Source organism: Rhopilema esculentum, unplaced genomic scaffold (genome assembly GCF_057945365.1).
Source record: "Rhopilema esculentum isolate cy_ngs unplaced genomic scaffold, ASM5794536v1 HiC_scaffold_37, whole genome shotgun sequence".
In the NCBI taxonomy this organism is placed as follows: domain Eukaryota; kingdom Metazoa; phylum Cnidaria; class Scyphozoa; order Rhizostomeae; family Rhizostomatidae; genus Rhopilema; species Rhopilema esculentum.
In genome coordinates, this window is record NW_028300848.1 from 2,093,347 (window position 1) to 2,116,637 (window position 23,291).

The 23,291-nt window shown below is 37.6% G+C and overlaps 2 protein-coding genes across 7 annotated transcripts in view; both read right to left on the minus strand.

Annotated features, from left to right (window-relative positions):
• Positions 1-1,076: 1,076 nt before the first annotated feature.
• On the minus strand, positions 1,077-14,245 carry LOC148957165 (uncharacterized). Its single transcript, XM_089115824.1, has 2 exons — positions 11,571-14,245; positions 1,077-9,344 (listed from the first exon to the last, which is right to left on the minus strand). Exon 2 carries the CDS (start codon positions 9,294-9,296, stop codon positions 7,395-7,397), a length of 1,902 nt encoding a protein of 633 aa, XP_088971950.1. The 5' UTR covers positions 9,297-9,344; positions 11,571-14,245; the 3' UTR covers positions 1,077-7,394.
• A 140-nt stretch (positions 14,246-14,385) lies between these two features.
• The window catches only part of LOC148957166 (GTPase-activating protein CdGAPr-like), a 46,260-nt gene continuing 37,354 nt past the window's right edge, over positions 14,386-23,291 (minus strand). For all 6 annotated transcript variants that reach the window (XM_089115818.1, XM_089115820.1, XM_089115817.1 and 3 more), the window contains 8 exons: positions 23,011-23,113; positions 22,103-22,198; positions 21,675-21,723; positions 21,270-21,352; positions 19,698-19,805; positions 18,009-18,181; positions 17,595-17,738; positions 14,386-17,185 (listed from right to left, as the gene is read on the minus strand). In XM_089115818.1, coding sequence (XP_088971944.1) covers positions 15,612-17,185; positions 17,595-17,738; positions 18,009-18,181; positions 19,698-19,805; positions 21,270-21,352; positions 21,675-21,723; positions 22,103-22,198; positions 23,011-23,113 — 2,330 coding nt within the window. In that variant the 3' untranslated portion in view covers positions 14,386-15,611. The remainder of the gene's footprint in view (positions 17,186-17,594; positions 17,739-18,008; positions 18,182-19,697; positions 19,806-21,269; positions 21,353-21,674; positions 21,724-22,102; positions 22,199-23,010; positions 23,114-23,291) is intronic.

Sequence of the window (23,291 nt, forward strand, 5' to 3'; positions counted from 1 at the left end):
CACATGCAGGTTATGTTTCATCAACTTCATCATCGTAAACACTTCTTTTTTTACGTTTTGAGCAACAAGCATAAAGCAGGGGGCTGCGTGCTGTGGGGTAACAATCTAATGTTACTTTTAGTTCAAAAGTAAGGGCCCTCAATCTTTAGGGATCCCTAGCAAAAATATAATTTATGTTATTCTACGTACAAAGGGCTCTGAGCCTGCATGATATCCCAATTTGACTTCATGGAAAGCAAGTTGAATGAATCTTGGCTTTATCATTATATCAGCAAGCCTTAATATTGCAAGTACCTCCAAACTAGCTGCAAATATGTAGAAAGAATCATTTCATGTACTGTTCTCCTAAGGGTCATTATAGCTAATTATAAATCTTGGCTTTATCATTATATCGGTATGTTTAACTTTTTATAAGATTTCGCTCAAACAGCAGAGCATATCTCACAAAGTGTGAGTTTAAAACTTGTTGTTGGTAAGAGATATCTTTACTCCACGAAGACTGCAAATGTCTCCGCGCTAGAAAGTTTGCTATCACTCAGATCACTGTATAGGAATCTTGTACAACCTTTGGCAGAAATCTTCTTGTTTTATCAGAAAATCAATATAAATTCTCTTGACTTGCTGGAAATCTCAAATGTTTTTGCAAGAGTGAATTGTTTCTTGGAAAAGATCAGAGAAAAGAAGAAGGAAAGAAAAGAAGAAGATGCAAAATGAGAGAATGGACGAGTGATTACATTTCAGTTTGGTGCAGTTTGTCGTCTTTAGACGTATGTATAATACACAAAATATTCAAGTTAACTTCTGGAATTGTCATTAAACAAGACTGTTTATGTTTTGGTCAATGTTTTTTTTAATGTCTAAAGCAAACTGAAAAAACATCCCAGGTGTAGTTAGGCCACTCGCTGCCTGCATTATGTAAAGCCATTTAGAAATTCCCGACCCCACAATAGTCAGTGAGTACTCCTTGTATCTGCTTAGGGAACGCAGAAGAAGCGAGAAGCAAACTTGAAAGATCCTCTTCTCTACACAATTCTAAAAAACTATTCAAAATCATGCACTGATTTTTTACTCCTGGTTTCTTCCATTCCTTACTGTCCTATTCAAAATCAAAATTTTGTAAACAATTCTTATATTATCGGATAGTTTTCGATGTTATCGGGTTGGCTGTTCACTGGTAAGCTAATTTGATGTAATTCAAGTTTTCACTGGTAAGCTAGCGTATAAGATCCCAAGTTTGCCTAAACAAGGAAAATGTTTTCGAAAAGAATAGAAAGGGTATAAAATATTAGCTAGGCCAATTGGCATTAAATCGCGCTGATTTTTAGCGATAAAAATCAATTTGCAAACACGTGTAGTGCTTCTCAATAGTTTAAATTTTGCAGGTGCCATTTCTAGAAGGCAGGGTGACCTAGCTGTTGTAATATGATTTGCTGTCTTAAATTTTAATTTGATCTACGAATGATAATGATACAAGGTGGACGATAAAGAGCACGAGGTTTCCATTATGAATGTTGAATTGATGTGACGAAAAAGAAAAAACCAGTAGTTTTTGTTAGGATACAACTTGAACCCCGAATAGCATTACATTCCTCACAATCAATGACAATTTTTTTTTGTTTAAGTTCACAAATTCATAAGAAAGCTCTCCAAAAACATAAATATTCAAAAGAATCGGAGAGATCAATCTCCAGAAGTCGATGGGAAATCAAGAAACTTAACTTCCTTATAGGGACCAACGTTTGAAACTTTCTTTAAAATAAAGAGGATACCATAATCAGCATTAAATGCAGAAAAGCCAGAAAGATAGGAATGAGAAAAACACACATCTGGAGCTTAGGAACTGATAACATGGAGCGGGCTGGCCTTGTAACCGACAAGAAACTATTTTGGTGCAATCCCAGTAACAATAGCATGTTCTGTGTTTAGCATTTGGATTTCATGGAGAACAGGCTAGCCCGGTTAGTCGGGATGTCGTCTTCTGCCTGTTAGGCTAGCTTGGCAAAGCGGACTGAAATTGAAAGTTACAAACAGTACAAAGCAGTGATATCGTATGAACTGAGGTAACAAGGATGTAAAAAACCCAAACTGTTGAATCAAATCCCCCATAGCTGAAAACCGTTTCTTCGTGAGCTCTGCACCATGTTCAAGATCAATTTACCTGCCGAAATTTCTACCACCAATCTTCAGGTCGGGCTGGTGCTCCTCACGTAAGCGTTCAAAAGTGTCAGCCCGGATAGCCAGGCAAGCCCTGGCCACCTAGTCCTAAATATTCCCGGCAGGCTCAGTCAGTTTATCAAACGTATTACATGTGAGTTCCGAAAAACTCTGAGAAAGGGTGGTCTGTAAACTAGAATTCTGGGACATAGAATCTTGAAAATAGAATTGCTTTTTTAATCAGTCAGAGAGAACACAAAAGGGCAGGAATTATATTAAAGTACAACAAATTGAGCATCTAGTCTTGTATGTTGTTCTAATCCTAGATAAGAAATTTAAGTCTTTGTTTAAAAACCCTTTACTGCTAGCATGTACTCATTGCAGGGACACAACTTTTTCATGTCTTAATAAAAGCATCTAACACAATGTTGTGAAGTAAGCAATATGTTGCAGTTATAGTTTTACAGCTGAGATGTCTGATTTTGTTAATATATACTAAGAACCATAAGGGATTGTTGTTAAAATAAATTTTAGTGAACTCTGCTTTTTAACTTGCCTAGACATAAGTTTAAGAAAAGGGATGGTTCTAACATGAATTGGTATAAAAAATTCCTGCCTCAAGCTTGAATAATCTCAGTGAAAAGAGTTTCACAATTTTGGCAAAGTCACAGAATAGGGTACATTTTACATAACCCAGAATCAGAGATAGGGGTCCAGTTTCTACTTTCATGAACACACACGATATACATTGCAGCAACTGACTGTGCCCGCCGGGTAAATATTTCTATAATGATAATGCTTGTTTACTTTGACAGTCAAAAAGGCTACGATTGCCAAGCGTGACATGTCTATTGATGTTTGTCAAATGAATGAATTGTAGCTTTGACTGAAAAGTACAGCTTTTCGAGAAATTTTCGACCCCTCTTTAAAAAAGGAAGCAATCCACTGTAACTGATCCTTTTGCTGATGCAAAAAATGCAAGGGTTAAAGAATACATTTCGCAGTGTTGTTCTCCTAGATACGCAGGTGCTAAATACTGAATTAAAATTCTCCATTTCATCAAGCACTCATTTTAAAACACGACTTAGCTTCACAGTTAGCTCGAAGTGCTTTTTCTCTCATCTAAATATCAAGATTGACTTGAGAGCATGTTTTGCGTCAATCGATGTAATAATTTTTGTATAATAAACTGATAAACGATATGCATTTAACAAAGAAGTTGCTCAGTCTTCGTTTTTTACCTACTGCGAAAAGTTCTCTAAAAAGTTCCTAAATACTGCACGAAATTCCTCGCTTTAATCATTTCATTTGTTATTCATTTTCATCGCTTTCGTTGACTCTTTTTATTAGGGACCTTTATATAAATGAAGCTTTGTTCATTGATATGATCATTGATATGATATGATCCAAATTTCATGAGTCGTTCGTTGCCTTATGATCGTATTAGGCCTAATACTCGTAATTGCCACTAAGACCCCGTTAACACTACAGACAGAAGAACACTACAGACCCTTGGTTCCGTTCTTGTTTGGGCACGATACCACTTTTTTCATCGCGTTTACACTGGAGCAGAAAGGAACGGAGCCAAATTTGACCCCATTTACATTTAAGTGAAGAGAACGGAATTTTAGGTGAGGCATGCGCAGTGGCGCGGCAAAGACGACTAACTTTTTCAGAACGCCTCGCCCCAACCCTAGATTAAGGCCCGTTTTCAATCGTTTTCAACCGTAACCAAAAGTTCCGTTCCTGACCGTTGCACTAGAGAAAACAAGCATGATTTGGAAACGGAACCAGAGAGATTCGCATTTAAGCAAAAACCAAAGAAAAACGGACCCGTATCCAAACTAGCACGGAACCAAGATGCCTGCCTAGTGTAAACGCAAGGCCTATCGTCGCTTTTTCAGGCATGAAACCAAGGAGTTCCGTTCTTTTTTCTGTAGTGTAAACGGGGCCTAAGTACCCTCCTGTTCCATACACAAAAAACGTGTACAGCTTTACCTACGTAGCGTCGAGCGTTTTATGACAGACCAGTAAAAAAACAATTTTCATAATGAGTAGAGTAAGTTTCATTATGAGTAAGGGATTTTAGAATGAAATTCCGAAACCATAGAGATCTTTCCAGGCTCATTGAGAGGTGAGGAAGGGAGGCAATTGCCCTTGGGCCAGAGAGCAAAGAGGGGCCCAGCGTGGCTCTCGGTGGCCATGGATCTTTCAACATGCAACATGCATGGATTCCAAATAGCAGTACTGCATGCTGTGAATTTTGCCCAAAATAATGATTGGGATACAAAAGGGAGTAGCAAAAATAATTCATTGAACATTGCCAAAACAATAAAGTTTCTTCTTTTAAAGGCAAAAGAGAAAAATACCATTACCATCTTCAGGCGAACTGCCGTGCCCGAAACTCATTTTGCCTTCGCTACGAAGCTCTTCGCACATTTTCATGTCGTTAATAACAAGCCAATAATTTAAATGATTAATGTACAACGATAACATATCTTACTTGCAAAAATTTTCGTATGCAGCTTCTGGCCATACTAATTTGCGACATTTTCTCTTTACTGATTGTAACAGCCCAAACACTTGTAGAGCAGACAAATTTTATCTAGGCCATATCTTCACAACGCTCTCCAAGAATCCAAGTATAAGCTCTCCAGGGAAATGAACTCCCGCTCGAAAAGAAGTATTATCCCCGTTAGCATTATAATTTATAGAAATCCCCAACCATCTTTTCTCAGAACAAGCTAGCTTTTCTCAAAAGAATAGAGAAAGCATTGGCGTTCACTGACAGTTCTTTCTAACGATTTATTTGTCTGCGAAGTTTCATGGGATAAAAGAAAATAATGATATCAAACGTTAAAACAAAATTCAAATGTTTGCAACGACAAATCTTTGAACTGGTTGTACTCGGAATAAAATCACAACTTGAATGAAGCAAAAATATTTGGGTATGATCCCTACGAAATCCTCTAAACGTCTTACATCCGCCACGTCCATGTCCATAGAAAACAAAATAAAAAAGTAGGTATTCCGTACTCCCCAAGAAACTGAACATCGTGCAAATTCTGGCGTTCAAAACAGTCTAAAAAGAAAGAACGGAAACATTTGCTACCATTCTTTCTTAAAGTTCTTTCTACTTTAAAAATGTAGAGAAATCATATCTATGATTAGACTTATTTTTGACATGTAAGTTGAGTTTTACAGTAAAATTCCCACTGAAATTAACCAAAGAAGACATTTTGCAAAGTATTCAGCTTTTTCCATATCAATGCCTACTTGCAATGCGATGATATCGTTAGATCTGTTTGGTAGGTTCCTCTTTGTAGCCTGAACTCATGTTCAAAATGGTAGCACTGTGCATTGAAAAGTTTTTGGTCTTTAACTCAGGTGCCACTTCATTGCAAATAAAATAAATAAATGTTATCTTCTTGTGTTTATAGTAGTCAGTATTGTTTTCACTGAACACTCAAAAACAAGGAAAATGAAATTTGCATTCATGTTATATTGGCAAATACACCTAGCAGGCTTCTGTAGAGATGATAAAATAGAGACTGTTTATTGCTGTTGAAGTAGCCTAGTATCATGAAACTGGCTTGTACAGTTTTTCGGAAACTCTCAACAAGCAATGCCTCAGCGATGAAAATTTCAAAAATTATGATCAAAAAAATTTTGATTCTTGCTTTTTGAGAGTCCAATGAAAACAGTTTTTCATTGATAGAGTCATCTACTCCAACAGTAAACTGATTACCTTCTAAATAGGCAAGCACTAATACTTCTCTGAAAATACTGAAAATACTTTGATCTGATACATGCACCTTTTGAAGCTTGTATTAGTGAGAATCGAATTTTACCATATTTTTAGATAAAAGATGCTTTGACTGGTGAAAGCTAACTCATGAATTATGAGACAAATCTGCATTAAAAGTCAGCGATCGTAGAAACTGACTGTTAACTCTATTACTAAAATAGCCATCAGCACATTTTGTTTTTTATATCTACAAAGATAGTTTGGCGCTCTGTTGACGAAAAGAGAAAAAAATGCATGTTTGGAATTATTAAGGGCGGTTTAGGGTGTTGAAACCTCAAACTTTAAAAACAATACTTTTGGATGAAAAATAATACAGTACACTTCGGTTAATTGGGAATTCCAGGGGCATAAAAAGCCTGCCCCTTTTAGCGGAAGAAGGTTATAAAAATATCCCACCAAGCGAGAGATTTGCAAATCATGAATCGGAGGAGACACCAAATGTACTCTAGTTCACAACTAACGCAGGAATTTAGATGGAATTTTTTTTTGCAAATCGGTACTTGAATGATTTACCAGGCTTATTACTAATTGAACTATGTTGTTCGATCATAGGAAGCGAGAAATTGGTCGAAAAACTTTCACTAGCGAGTAGCTAACGAATACGTATTCTTCGCATAGAAGTGTGAGGGATATTTTCAAGGTATAGTTTTAAAAAAGATTTAACTTTAACACAAAGTTATCATTCGCAAAACATGTTATTAAATGAATAATCACAACACTACAAACAATAAAGCTAAAGCAGTTGAAAAAACTAAATAGAAGATGCGTAAGCAATATTTTTACATAATGGTACTAGACGATTTGAAATTTGATGCAGAAGATGGCACAAGAGTTTGGTTCTTTCCTTAAAATCGTTAATGGTCTTGTCCTAGCTTACTTTTGCTTGTTGCTTCCTGAAGTCAATGCACAAGTACAAAGCTAGGTCATTCAGAAACAACATTGTTAAAGAATGTATGAGTACAAAGATACTTGGAGAAACGCTGGATTAGCCCAAAAGATTTGATAAACACACAACGAACCACCCGATGGAGACGTGGAACGCCCGACAATCGAGATATCCCAACTAATTATTGGACATAAGTTAATTAGTTAATAATTAGTTCATTCTTGGCTTTTTCTTTTAGGCTTGGCTTTTTCCATTCAATGGAAAGCCATTTGACCGAATGACATCACTGAAGCTTCTCTCATCGAGCTTTCAAGCTATCATACCTAACTTTCTCTCCCAAACCTTTGAAATTAATGTCTACGGGGCAAATTAAGAACAAACAAGGTCACTCATCAATCAAAACTACCAAACTTTGCGTTGGCTCAAATCTTGTACCATTCTGTGACAAAAGTGGGTGCTTACATGAAGTATGATGTGTGAGTTTAAAATTTCTACTCTGATGCGAACAACCAGCATTGTTATTATAAAGGTTAAGATTGGTCGTAGCTACATTAAACGCGACTCTAGGTACCCCACTGGGTCCCTTATCAACATATCGATTTTTAATGATAGCTCGTGACAATCCTCTATCTTCAGATTTTCGAACATATTCACATTAGGAACAAAAAAGTCAAAGCATTCTCGTTTCCATAAGCATCTCCTGAGAGCCACAACGAGGTCAATCAAGCGCTTACCAAGCTTCACTGTCGTCCACTCGATTGGTGCACGGTATTTCACATTTGCCCAGAACAAAATGGTGGCAAAATGGCAAGGAAGAATTGCGTCTGGGCTCGACAGTTCAGTTTCTCTCAAGCACTGTAATACGAGCAAAAGACGTATTTTGTTTCCTGTTTCGTCGGTCAACTGCAGCAGAGTCCTGCGTGATTTTAAGAATGTTACATGCCACGAGTGCAGTTCCTTTCCAATAGTTTTTGAAGTTAAATGAACGCCCTTTCTCGCAACTTGTTGTTTGACAATAGCATTTGGCCATTCGCGCCCTTTCTTAAACACTGCGTCAATTGGAAATGCATCGATGTCAATGGCTAAAACCATACTTACCTCGTAACGAATATCACTTTCCGGGAATTTAACTGAAATTCTAATCTCTTTCTCGGAAATGTTTTCAAAAAGAACGCGCGAATTATGTGGCAGGGTCATACCGTCAATTGCGTTGGTCTTGACCGTGGCATTCACAATGTGGGTAAAAACAATCATAAGTTTACAAGGGGACAGCTTCCTTTTGCCCGTTATAGGATCAGTGATAGCAAAAATTTCAAGACTTTGATTATCTCCAGTAAGAAATATGTCGGCCAAATTACAACTTGTCGGTTGAAATTGAACGTCAATGTCTGTTCCTGAAATTTCGGGAACCATGTAAAATTCAAACGAATGGTCACCGATAGTCTCGTAGTTTCCGTTAGCTTCAGTTTTCTTGATTCTAAATGGGAGTATGTTGGCAGGAATAGTTTCAATTATCGCATTAACGATGTCACGCAGCTTATTAAAGATAAAATGGAAATTGTTGTTCCTTTCCCTGCCTTCTTTGTCGCTGACTTGCCGGACGAGTTTTGAGACGTCGGCCAACTGTTCGTCGGCATATCTCGGTGACTTGATGGCATCGTAGGCCTCAATTCGGCTTTGCCTAGACATAAACATAAGAGAGCCAGTGCTCGAAACGAGAGAATAAGCATCAGAAAACTCAGTACCTATGCTTGGGGTTCTTTGGTGTGATCCGGGCTTAAGGAGCGCCATGTCCCCCACCTTTGACGAATCAAGGCTGTTCCAGTTCAGTTTAAGAGATGAAAGTGTCGTAATAGATGCTTTTCTTGATAACATAGCATCACTTTTTGAAGTATCGTGGATTCCAGTATTGATGTCAACCACCCTTGGTGAAATCATTGTAACGTCAAATTCGCGAATGGTACCGCTGCGATGACTCTTCGCCGACCAATGCTCGTCACTACCAAAATCGTGAAACTGATGGCATGCAGAACGAGACGAGTATAGAATTTCTCCGCTTGAATCCAGATCATCATTGTCCTCATCTATGCTGTCTGATAAGTGGATATTTTGTATTTCCCTTTGCAGTCGATTGTCGAGGCTTTTCAAGCTACGTAGCGCGTCCTTGTTAGCTATATTCGGTTGATATGGACGGATGCCTTCGATTGGCTTTGTATTTCTGAAGATTACGCCACGAAATTGTGACTGAGGGTCTAAGTTCCATAGGCCCATTGAGAAATTCTTACCCTTGTCTTGTTGATTGAACCGATCGTCAACAGTAACAACACCACTCCATGAAGACGGCAAAAGCAGCTTAGTCTTTTCCCTGAACTTGTCATTAACCTCTTTGCTAGATGCCTTTTTCTCAATATTATAACTGTTTTTACGGCTAAACTTTGATCGAAACATTGTTCGATGGTGAACTTGCTAAACATCACTCAAAGGCCTTAATGATATCTGCAAGAGAGATAAAAATCAATAAAAAATCGTCATTAAGGCGAAGTGGAAATAGCTTCAGAAATCACAACTCAATAGTACAGCAAAAATATGCAAGAAATACCGGAAAAGTATCTTTCTCATCATTCCTAATTCTAAGAACTTGGTTGAATAAATTTCTAATAATTATCTTTAATTTCTCAACCTTGTGGTTAGTTAGAGACCTTTCATCATTAGTTAAATATCATCCATCCACAAAGTTGCGGTCTTTGCAGAGCAGCGTTGGACTACTTCTTTTTCAATATTAATAAAACTTTAAGTTCGGGATTAGAATTTGCAGCTTTTCACTTGCTGTGTTACATTCTACTAGACCACGCATAATCCAATAACTTTAAGCTTCCAGTGTGATCGTAGTTTGAATAAAAACACAAGTTCAAAGAAATATGACAACTTAGATTATTCTACCTGGTTGCTTTCTGACTGTTTTGAGATGGATGTGGTAAAGCAGCAGATTTTCAAGATTATACTTTTATATCAACCATTTATTCGATTAGCTTCACAATGGATTGAACACAGTATTCCTCAAGGCTCCAACTCGGGCCAGTTCTGTTTACATTTTCATTGAGGATGCAATATTTCATTAATTATGATGCATCAATAGGATGTTGCTATTTAAGAAATGACATTCTTTGAAATACGAGTGAAAAGCATGACTCGTACTATTACCATAAGCTTTTACCCCATTTCTTTTATACCATTTAGACGCATCTTATATCATAAAAATAAGACAACTCACGCTTGTCACCTGACTTTTGGCTGACATGCCGCAAAGTTTTCAGCCTGTTGCAAATTTACCGAACATATAGCACCAGAAAGAATTCTATTTCATATATAGAGTACAAAACATGCTGTCTTCCCACAGATATTATGAGCACCGACGAAGTTCTTGGCCGGTAACTCTTTATTCTATCTTGTTATGAAATTTTTGTTTTTCAGAAGAAATGTTTGCCGATAAACACGTTTACTCGAACTTGATAACAGCTTTAAATGACAGTTTTAACATTTAAGAAAATCGAATTTGATTATCATCTGATACACTGATTGTCTGTCTCATTATGTGTAATTGAATGACCCAGGGGGTTACTCAAATATATTTTAGACAGGGGTGATCAGGCTGTAGTACAAACCATCAACCCAAAAAAATAATTTGTAGCATAAAAATTGATTCAAAATGTATTTTTACTCGCCATGCACAAGAAAATTTGCAATTTTTCTTTATTTTAAAATAAATTTCCTGAATTTGAGAGCAAAAAAATTCTTAATTTCATCAGCCCAAAAAATTAATTTAAGCAAATGACTGACCCAAAATAGCTCTTGATCAAATTTTTGACCCAAAAAAGTAACCAGAACACCCCAATTCTAAAAATATGCGATTACAAACTTCCCTTGGGTTAAATATGAGTATCAATCAGCCTTTTCACTTTATAGCTGCCAACCTAAAACGAGGCAGTTTTACAATATGAGGGGCCTAATAGATATTACTGAAATAATATTGGAATAATCCTGAACTTCTTCGATTCTAACACTTTTGCAAATTTTTCGTTTTTTAATTAATTCAAATTTGTCTTGGTGATAGTTTTGTGTTCGTAAATCCAGGCTAACCAATTGCAAATGGCGAGATTTGTCATTGTTGTTTTTGTTGAATTGGAAAAGAAAAGTTTCCATTATTATTTAAGCTGATTCACGAAACTTGCCGTTCGCGGCCTAAATTGCTTCTATTACACCGGGCTTCGCCATCGTGAAGCTTCATCTCTTGAATACAGAAACCTCTTTACAAGAATATACCATATCTGCCTCAAAAGTTAAAGCTCAAGTTTTACTTCGCTATAACTGACTCACATCATATTGACAATTTGCTACTCGCTCAATTTCAGAGATTTTAGCAGATTTGAACAGCGGCCTCTGGACAGGCTATGTCATGTTATGCAAGTTGGAAAGATGACGTACATTAGAGTGGACTCCAAAGTCAAAACATATTAAATTATGAAACATTGATAATCTTGACAATCTTACTTGTTGACCCCCTGATACATAATTGATATGATATTTGCGTATGAAAGGGGTTGAAAAAAATTCGTAGATCGGTAAAAAATTTATGCATCAAAAATGTTGATAACAAAATGCACGCCGCAGTTATCAGAATATAAGGCAATGCAGTGTAGATGAGCTATATCAACAACGTCATACCCTGCGATAAAAAAATCCATAGCACCCATCTGAAACTTTTGATTGTTGAGTTTTGTTGCTAGATAAACCAAGGTCTCCAAGTACTGCCAGCTCGGTTGATATGTGATATATCACCGCAAAGGACCTTGAAATGCAAGAGTGGTTTGCACCTATGTAGATCTGAACAAATCAGCAAGACAGGACAATATACAGCGCACATAAAGGTCTTCTTGTGGCATTTACATTGCATTGGCCAGTGTTCCTAAATGCTTACAACTGCATACCATAAAATGTTTATGTTATAAACAGCAAGACCAGAACAGGTTGGCAGTTTAAAGCATTCCGCTAATTTCATCAATTATTCACTGTCTTAAACAAATTCATCTCGAGTGAATAGGTTTGCTTCCTCGAGAACAAGAAGCTATGAAATGTTTGCAAATTAACAAGCGTTTGCCTTCATAGGCGACCAAGTAAATTCCGTCATTCATAAGAGCTGTTTACACATTGCTTTAGGACAGTTGTGATCCCATGCAGGTGACTTTCTTTCAGATTAGCAAGGGAGAACACCTTGGCCTAATTTCATTGTTTCTAACGTAAAATGAATATGGAGGATTCAAAATTGAATTGCTAATTACTTCATAAATGCTCAAAACAAATTGCAAGGAAACACAATACTAATAAAGACAATAGCCAGGTAGGATGATGGATCTGTCAACCAACATCTTTGCAGAAATACAAATAGAGATAAAAAAAGATCTAAACAAACGGGCTCAGAGCGAAAAACAAGTAAATTGAAATCTAAACGACCATCTGTGAACTTCAAATTATAACGTCAAAGCCCATCACTTCTTAAGGGCATTGAAAGGCTAACTTTGACACGTTCTATATAGATTTGCTTGCCGCAATAGGCCAGTTTTGTAAACATCGCTTTTACTCTACTCAACTTACATCACTCCTACTTTGTTTATTACCCACTGAACTCAATGCCAATAAAGTAGTCTTCGTAACAGTGTCATAACGAAGGGGGAAAGCACTTCGGTATGCTCTGTGTGTGTTTCTAAGGTTGCTGATAATGGCGAATACCGGATGAAAGCTTTCAGTTCATCTAGCGTGTATTCGCAATGTTGCCTCAGTCATGTGAATTGGTGAAGTCGAAATTCACTATGCAAGTCACACCATATACTCGTTTGTCAAAGTTGTGTGTCGCATTTAGAACGCAATCACGAACAAAAATCGGGTTTTAGTCCAACAATCATGAGCAAAATAATTTGTAAAAACATCGTCTATGTAAAATTAAGCGTGAACAGAAAGCTAGGTCAGACCTTGACTTTAATTCTCTAGAGTCGATGCGTAAAACAGTGAATTTGTGAGTCATGTTTTGTATATTTTCAAAAGCAGCCAGAGTTTTGTTTGTTATTAAAGTAAAATTTTCCACGTTCGAATATTTATTTTTTAACTAAGTTAGTCTCCTTAAAGACTGGTATAGAACTCCCCATAAAGCGAACACACATAAAGCGGACAGACATAAAGCGGACAGACATAAAGCGGACCGATATAAAGCGGACAAGCCGTAAAAAGGAAACCTTTTTTAGAATCGAAAAATAAATTCCTCTGAAATTACTTTCTCTAAATCTGACATCATCAATTAACTTCGAAACAACTTATGAAATAAATTTCTCAACATTTGACAACGTCACGCAGAGTTTAAAGCCTTCGTGTTTACATAATAGAGACAACGATGCATTGATATTTTCCTAGAAAACGGTTTACACAAATATCATTTATAATTAAGTGGCTTTTTATTGTTCCAATCGTATTCCCAGGTAATCCAAGAGTAGCCCAAAACACCTATTACTTGCTTAGATTTCTTTTCTTTTGCTAAAATATTGATACTTGTAGAAATCTCTTTAAAGAGGAGACTTTCGTGATGGGGGTGAAATGATGCTATTTGCATTAAATAGATCGTAACGGCACACAAATGTATCTTCTGACTCCATATAATAGCTTCACTAGTCGAAATCTCAATTTTTAGGAGGAAAAGATTGGCCGTGACAAATGTTCGTCTTATTAAAATTTAGTGAACGAAAATTTTTCAAGACGAATTTTTTGTGGTCAATGTAAATGTTTAAGAAATCCGACACTATCGTTCCTTGAGTGTCGCTAAATTCGAAGGCATTTTACTTACACCTATAGACGTTAAAGTGCTTCAAAGTTTCAAATACTAGAATGCATGCTTCTATTATGTATTTGATGTCATTTCTATTTAAAATGATCTTTATTATCAAACTACGTCTGAAGTTTTGGCATTAACAAAGGGGCAGCTCCCTCTTTGATTAGTTTCCTTATTTGTTCGGGAGACGAAACCTTCAGCACTTTGTTTTGAAACAATACCGTCTTAAACCAATCAGTGTTGCAGGGTCATAGCACATGCGCATTAATAACAATTTTCGCAAGCTGTTATGCCTGGGACCACACAACTTCCCGCCAGGGCTTCTAGTGATAATGCGCATGTGCAATGACCCTGAAACGGGGGTTAGTGCATGTCTGGAAGACGGGCGTGGTTCTTCTCCCGAACAAATATTGAGAGAGCTCCTCCTTCAAGAAAACCCAGCATACAAATTCTCCTTGAAGTTTCGTCACTATTTTTTTATCTTTTTAAGTAGTCTGTAGACTACTCCTAATTCTATTATTTTAATTGGTATCTTGTAGTTATTTCAATGACATTTTGTATGTAGTGGACTTAAACAATGAAATTGAAGTAAACAGGACGTATACGGTGTACTTTATAATTCCAGCAAGATATCAACCAAGGTCATCTTTCAAAGATGGCTTCACATAAAAACGTAATATAATGTCTTTCAGATTACTCTTTGTATAATTTAATAACATCTTTATTTTACATTGATAAATCTTATAATTTTACAACTATTGAAAATCAACATTCAAATTAACACAGAAATCTAAATTAACAATCTTTTGCAATGATGATAAAACTTTCAATTCTGATTGTACAATTTGAGAATTCAACGGTTTTCCAAAACCTAGAACAATGAACTATAAGAAAGCAACTCGAAAAAGGAATTGATTTCGAAAGTGTTGGTACCAAGACGTCCTGCCTTGAAATTATTTTTGTCAAACCTACTCAATCTCTCACCTTTCACAGTGTCAAAAACTCTTAAGCAACCCCGAAAATAATAACAATTATAAACAGTTATACAATCTGTTGAAAATAATAATCGGCCCTTGGTATTCAAAATTGCATCCCTGTTATTTGTGCCGCAGTGTTAAATAACTAATGAAGCAACGCTTACTCATTCACTTAAGATTTTGTCACGATTTTCAAGTAAAATGAGGCGTATGCCTGAAAAGCTCAAAAGGACTTTATGGTGACGATTTTTTCTGGCAAAACTGCAATTTGTAACAAAGAATCCGAAAAATATGCTTTTGGGAAAAAAACAGCGATAACATCTGCACAATTTCATTCATTCAGCAAATTCTGCTATCTCGAAAGAACGAAAGGGTACGGCCCAGTAACAGATTGTGCAGCAGATACCTGAAATCAGATACAAGATAACCACACGTCGGCATTTCAGAGCCTTACTGTTCTCAAAGGTATACCGGAAACTTGGTAGCAACTAAAAGTGGTCCAGATCACAATTCATTACTGCTCTGGTTATTTGATTGCTTCATACGGCAATTAACTTTAGGGCTGGCGATTTGATTGGTCAAAATCATGAATGATTATAAGGCTGGCGATTCGATTGATCCAAATCATGAATGATTATTAGACGGGCGATTTGATTGGTAAATATGCTTTAAAGATTCAAAAGTGATACAGGAATACCTGTAGCCAGTCTATCTCAATAAGACGTTTATAGAGCCCAGATTTGAAAACATGAATGTGATTAATGTGTTAATAATATGAATATAACAACTCATTATCGGATTTAAGACTTCAGGCTTTGCGACATCTTCATGGGTCGAGTCTCCGTTGACGTAATTTGAAAAGCTGGTGAATATGATCAGTAGTTAAACTTTCGATTAGAAGTTTTCTTTCATTTTTTACTCTAATACTAACAAATTATCGTAAATGGATGGTCGATTCTTCGTTTTGCGGTGGTCAACAATGTCACAAGACGAGTCAATCTGGGGCAGCGGATGGTTGTCATAGCTCGAAAAAGGCCTGCTCACCCATTGTTTTCTCGCAATATTTCCTTTTTCACTTCGTTCGTTGTCGTTTCCAGTTGAAACGGGCTTCGATATATTCGGCGTTTGATCCGAAACTGACGTCAGCGATCGTTGCATAACAGGAACCCAGTCAATGGCAATAACACCGTCAACAGCAGCACAGTCCGGCACTCCCCCGTCTGAGAGACAAGAGGCACGTTTGTTGATGATGGGGGTAACATCAGGAATATCGGCAGATTGAGATCGTTTTTCTGTATTACCCGGTACATTATAAGCAAAGCGGCCGTGCAGCTGTAGTTCTCGGCCCCCTCTAATCAAAATTGAGTCACGAATTTCTGATGCCTGTCGCCGCCGAGGCGATATGCTGTCTGTCGATTGGACGCTGCTTGATGAAAAGCATCGAACTTTTTCTATAGGTAAAGAATTTTCTGACCTTGTCTTGCTATCTTGATCGTCCACACTCGCAGCACTTGAGCATATCCTCGCAATCTCGTCATATCTTTCAATCCACACTGAGTTTCGTATTGACTTCTCATCAACGGGTGAACTGTGCGCACTGATGTCCTTTCGCGCGTTAGCGCAACTTACAACAAGAAGGTCTAGCTCAGCTAGATTCTTCTCGCTAATATCTAATTCATTTTTACGATCCGATTCATTCTTTTTTACCGTGTTCGATTTATTGGGCTTTTTCTCCGCATTGTCTTCAATTCGACTTAGCCTAGCGTCCTCAATACTGACGTCATTAATTACTTCCAAAGTTGGTTTAAACTCGTCACTGGTATGTTTATCAGAGTTCAACTCTGTGCTCTCACCAGTATGAGTGTTAATACTATGGCTAGCCGATTTCGATTTTCCTTGCCCTTTAGCCCTGGCAGCCTTTGCCGACTGCCTTAGATCAATTTCTGGAGCTGTACTCGTCCTTTCGAGCTGGCTCATACCCCCTACATAGCTTACAAAACTCGAAGTCCGAATTCCAAGCGGCGATGATATTTCCATTTTCTTCTTTCGTCCTTTTTTCCCCTGCGTTGGACGCGTGTTTCCTTCACTCGGTCCCAACTCGCGCAAATTGAAACTGCTTTGCGATCGGGGGGTTCCAAGACCAGAGCTGTCTCCAACATCATAACTAACTCTCCTTTTAAAAGATGAAAGAGACATTGCTTTCTTCTCATCACCATACATATCCAGGTCATTACCAATGCTTTTATTTCTAGAAAACAAACCTTTCCAGCTGCGCTTCTTCGACGCGATTTCTGATAAATTCTCCTTGTTCGTTCTCGAATCAATTTGAAGCAAATCAACCGAACTCCGGCGCATTACTCCACTGCCATTAACCTTGTTCCGCGCCTGTGCTTCTTCTAAGGAAAGAAGGCTTGGACCCGGTGATATTGGGATAGAGGCTGGTATTGTCGGATTCGAAGGAGGCCTCGATTTTCGGCGTGGTTTCTCAGCTACAAAAAATGTATAGAAATTGAACGTTGGGGAAAATAACACAAAATAAAAACGAAACAAAAGCAAAATTTCTCAACAATTCTTTACAAATAAATAGCACTTGGATCCGTTACCTTTTCTTAGCGAATTCAAATAGGGTTTAATCTAAATTAATTCTCCATAATATAGGGTGAGAAATTCCCGCCCAACTAGAAATGTTTGCCCCTCTGTGCCCGTCCAAATACTTAGAAAATTGCGTCATCCTACATCACTGTCGAAAACAAAGTCTGTACATCTGTGAAAGTTCTTTTAGAAAGAGAAACTGGATCCTACACTGTAGACTCTAGGCGATTCAAGGACCTTTGGCATTGATTGTAAAGTATTATCATAGCTTAAGTAATGCGTGAAGGGAATTGGCAAGAATCATACCTGAGTCTAAGTTTGGCTCTGATTCACAGATTCGGTTATTTTCTTTTAATCTCGCTCTTGCTTCTGTCAATGATATCAGCTTTGGTGGCCCTATCCCTATTTTTTCTAAGTTTGCACGATCAAGGACAATGTCTTTGGAGTATCCTATAAAAAAGAGACAAAAAAACAAATTAGCATCAAATTAATGCAAAAAGAAAATACATTAACGAACATGAGTTAAAAGAAACTGGAGTTGATGTTAGCACTTAATAAAACAAAATAGTTTATGTGAACTAACAATAACATTACAGGCAATGTTTAAAAATGCATGATTGACAAAACGTAAGGGTATGCCCGGTGCTGAATACCTCACCAGACAAATTGTTTTAGAGAAAAAAGATAAATGGACGCAACGGAAAATAAATCCCAGGTTACCATTTTCAGCGACTGGAATGGTGACGTCATCTGCTTCTGGGTAGAAGGCGATGGCTGCCGATGCCAAATTTTTGTCAAAGAAGATTCCAACATTCTTAAGCAAATATTCCACTATTATTGCTTGATGTCGTATATCTAACAAAGCAGCTCCAGCCTGCTCGTTGACGTTGGGCCTACAAAGACGACAAACTTTCACAAATATTCTACTTTTACAAACAAAACACTCGTAGTTTAAGGTTTGTTAAAATTATTCCACTACGAGAAGAACTGAACGTGGCAGCTGTTTTACTTCAAATTTGGTCTTTTCGTAAAAACACCCCTCTGTTAGTTCTAAAATTCTGCAGCCAATCTTTCTAAAGCTACCATATCTTTAAAAAATTTAGCTGAACAGATGCAAAAAGCGGCCGTTTAATGTTTTGTTTCTTTTCAAATCAAATATCGCCAAAGTACACCAAAACAGATCATTTTTGCTGCAGGAGATCCTGAAAAGTTGTTCAGTGCTTAAATTATTTTGATCTTGATAGTTTTACATGCTGTGTAGGGCGGACTTGACATATATGCTCAGGTAAAATAATATGCAGAAATACACCCGCGCTTTAATTTAAGAAGTAGATCAGCGTTTTTTTTAAGAAATGAAGCTCAAATCCTTATATGTGCTCGTAGTTGCATTGCATCTTTTTTACCTTGAAAATAAATCCACTAGCAAAAACCATAACGAACATGTCTCCAGACTAATCAGAAGTTGGGAAAATGAGAGTCGTGTTTTTAAAGATAAACCAATTTGAATTGCACATGTAGAGAAAATCTGTAAGTCATGATTTAAATCAAGAAAGCTTTCATAGGGCTTGTGAAAACCTGATTCAAAGGTGCTTGCCAAGCACTGTTCAAGATTATTAATTCAATTTCAAAGAAATCTCGAAATCGCCAAATAAAGCTTTGGGGATGCCTTATAAAGAGCTGTGCATCGTAAAACCAGTTCTGTCCATTTGCAGCCCTAGAAGGGGCACAATAGTTGAAACGTGCAAGGTTGCTCAAGCATTGGTGACTAGCTTGCAAGAATACTTTCACTGATTTGTGCCTTGTTGAGTCTGTTAAAATATAACCCTTCGGATATTTCACTAGTTTAATATTATTTGCATCGACTATACGTTCGATAAATTTCAGCTGATTTTTCGAAATAGAGAAACATATAAAGTAATTTGCTTAATTTGGTGAATAATAAACGGCCAACTATCAATAGATTCGTAATATCATGAAAATTCATTCGATCAAAAGTGTCTCTTTTCATCACAAAGCCGATCTAGAATTAGAATATCTAGCGTGCCCATAAAAAACAAAAAAATCATTCAAACCGAATGCACCAGAATAGCAAATAATGCAATCCACAGGGATGGGCATAACCAACTATTTTCAACGTTACGTGTAATTCCAAAAAGCAGGGACGCCGGAGATAGGGGCACAGGGAGTCACCCGCCCCTGTTGCTTTTTGATAGGACGGGCAAGGGGGCCAAAGTACCCTTTTCATAAAAATACCCTTGACACCGGCCTTTTGTAATTTACAAAGAGATTCCTGTGAAATTCTGACTATAGGGCCTTATTTATGACAACATTTCTCAAAACTTTCAAAAAAATTTCTTACGTCAAAAGCTAGCCAGTTTTAATTCGAAAATTTCATTATAAAATTCATACCTTAGCAAGTTCGGCGCCCAGACAATGGCTAGATTCTTTTCGTTCATATTGGTGTGACTGGACTGAGAAGCGCATTTCTCAAGGTGGCGGAGTAGATATTCTAGTGATCTGAAATTAGAAGGAAATCTGATAACTATTCTTGCTTCACAGGGAAAGTGGCAAATGCTAAAGACAGGGAAGAGTGGAGACAGGGAAGAGTGGAGACAGGGAAGAGTGGAGACAGGGAAGAGTGGAGACAGGGAAGAGTGGAGACAGGGAAGAGTGGAGACAGGGAAGAGTGGAGACAGGGAAGAGTGGAGACAGGGAAGAGTGGAGACAGGGAAGAGTGGAGACAGGGAAGAGTGGAGACAGGGAAGAGTGGAGACAGGGAAGAGTGGAGACAGGGAAGAGTGGAGACAGGGAAGAGTGGAGACAGGGAAGAGTGGAGACAGGGAAGAGTGGAGACAGGGAAGAGTGGAGACAGGGAAGAGTGGAGACAGGGAAGAGTGGAGACAGGGAAGAGTGGAGACAGGAAAGAGTGGAGACAGGGAAGAGTGGAGACAGGGAAGAGTGGAGACAGGGAAGAGTGGAGACAGGGAAGAGTGGAGACAGGGAAGAGTGGAGACAGGGAAGAGTGGAGACAGGGAAGAGTGGAGACAGGAAAGAGTGGAGACAGGGAAGAGTGGAGACAGGAAAGAGTGGAGACAGGGAAGAGTGGAGACAGGGAAGAGTGGAGACAGGGAAGAGTGGAGACAGGGAAGAGTGGAGACAGGGAAGAGTGGAGACAGGGAAGAGTGGAGACAGGGAAGAGTGGAGACAGGGAAGAGTGGAGACAGGAAAGAGTGGAGACAGGGAAGAGTGGAGACAGGGAAGAGTGGAGACAGGGAAGAGTGGAGACAGGGAAGAGTGGAGACAGGGAAGAGTGGAGACAGGGAAGAGTGGAGACAGGGAAGAGTGGAGACAGGGAAGAGTGGAGACAGGAAAGAGTGGAGACAGGGAAGAGTGGAGACAGGGAAGAGTGGAGACAGGGAAGAGTGGAGACAGGGAAGAGTGGAGACAGGGAAGAGTGGAGACAGGGAAGAGTGGAGACAGGGAAGAGTGGAGACAGGGAAGAGTGGAGACAGGAAAGAGTGGAGACAGGAAAGAGTGGAGACAAGAAATATTTTTCGTTACCGTTCTGGTTTCAATAAACCAACTGATTTCCAACACTTCTTTTAACAAATATAAGAGATCTCTTACCGACAAAGTATAAGCTAATAAAAGGTATAGCTTGCAGGATAATTTAGAAGCATAATTTAGAAAACAGTTTTTAAAAATGACAAAACGGTCGGGAGGGAAGGAAGCAAGAGGTGGCAGGTTGCTCTGTCATTTATATCCAGCAGATTCGACTATCAAAACATTGAATTTAAGAAAAAAACCAACAGGGCTTTCACTTTAACGAGCCCAAACACCAGCCCACCGTCTGTGTCCTGAATTGCTTTTATCTCTATGAAAATTTCTACTGTAACCCATGAAGATAAAAGCTATGTGTTACACAGGCACAGAAAGTGCTAAAAAGAAATAAAGGATTGGATGTCGTGAGAGATCAGCTACCTGTAATGTGGAGGAGGAAGCCGTTGAATGGCATGATGGAATGCCACTGTACGATCCATGTCATCGTCTTTTCGAATTGCGGCCTAGCAAGAAAAGGTGATAATTCAAAGTAAAACGTAAAGCAAAATTTTCTTAATCTTTAAAGAAATTGTTCTCAAAATAAATGCACTTCAGTAATAGGACACTGCGGAAAGGATTTTTCGAGTGTTAAATTTTCTTTAACCTTACATTTTTATTTAACCCTGGTGATCTTTGCATGATAATTTTCTTTGTTAGGTATCTTGCACTGCACACAAAGAAAGAGCGCAGCACAAAAAGATAATAGTATTAAAATCTAGCTTTAAGGTCTTTACATTGAATTGAAGATTCTGAAAAAAATACAAAAAAGCATGAAAATAAACCTACCATAAATTTGTCATAGAGCTCGTAGGTTAGCAGAGGATTTGGCAGCTCTCTAAAAGATAAATCATCATCATCATAATTCAACATGATAAAAAGAAATAACAAAAATAAACGAAAAATGAAAATGGCGAGGAAAGGAAAAAGAAAACAAGCAAAATACGACAAAGTTACTATGAACTATAACTGAGGTTTAGAAATCAATGCTATTAAACAAATTAGATTGTAATATAATTTGCACAAACGAAATAATTTATTGGGAATGAGAATCAATAGGGCAGCACAGGGATAACACCTGAAGGAGAAAAATTAGTGATGTATAGACCTATCTGACTGTTTACTTGAGTTTTGTCTCGCTGAGAGCCGCAGATTGGAAAAGTCAGAATATACGTCGTGGTTTTTTGAAAAAAAAATGTGCTTGGCACAAAGCTCACCTGAAATAGGTCTTCAGTAAAGAGGAAATACAGTGAATATCATGGAGGTATCTGCTTTCAGACAGGTCTGGTGGCTCTTCGTTATCAAATGCAAGTCTAGAGTGAATATTAAATGCAACTAACAAATAACATAAACAATTGGGAATCAGAGTAACTGGGGATGATAGCTTGATTAGGACTTTTAATTGCACTACTAGTTGCAGTATCTCTGTTTTTATTCGTGATTCATCTCAACTTTTCGTAACAACAGCGTCCCATACATGAATAAAATTTCTCAAAAACAAATACCAGTTTCGTCTAAAATACAGCATATACGAATAATTTGATTCATGTAAAAAATTCAGAGTTCAATCTTCAAACAGTATTTGCGGCAAACAAATTAGCAGTATTCGTTAATGAAAATATGAGCAAAAAATTGAACTTATGGCCCTTATTTTGAAAAAATATTTGCAGATATAGAATCAGTGATGTTTACTGTCTAAGAAAAAGCATTTTTCAAAATTTTGGTTTTTTATGTCAGTGGCACTTTCAAGTTCAATCTTTAAACAGTATTTGCGGCAAATAAATTAGGAAAATTCGTTAATATTTTTGACACCTGTTGTTAACAAATACATAGGTTAAGCCTTGAATGCAACAAAAAACTGTGAGAAAACAGATCCCGGAAGCAGAAAGAAGGCTCTACGAATAAATTCTTCTACATCAGAAGAAAATTTAGAAAGAAAAATTTCACGTTTCAACTGGATAAACATAGAATGCGTCAGCTTTGCAAACTAAACAGTTAAATACATAGCTGCTTTACAAAGCAAATTACACAAATGAAAAACATTTTCTTTCAAATAATTGGAAAGCTGATCAATTTAAAATAAAGTTTTGAAGCATTTTCTAGGGCTTTGATTATTTTTTCATACCTTAGACGCTGCATATTTGATGTGATGCCTGACAGTCTGTAAATGCCATCGACAATGCCACTTTCTTCAATGACAGCGCAACACATTTCCAGCACAAGTGGTACTGTGAAGAATAGACGTACCAACTATAAGTTAAGGTTTTGGCAAGCACACAATGACAAAACAAGATATCAACATGAAGACAACATTGGCTTGAGTTTGGAGTTGTTTAACAGCAACCAAAAGCATACAAGGCACTTCATTTTCAAGAATTTATCTTGCAAAGCCTCTCCAATCGAAGA

Coding starts and splice junctions, on each gene's coding strand:
- LOC148957165 (XM_089115824.1), bottom strand. CDS start 9,296: ATGTTTCGATCAAAGTTTAGCCGTAAAAACAGTTATAATATTGAGAAA.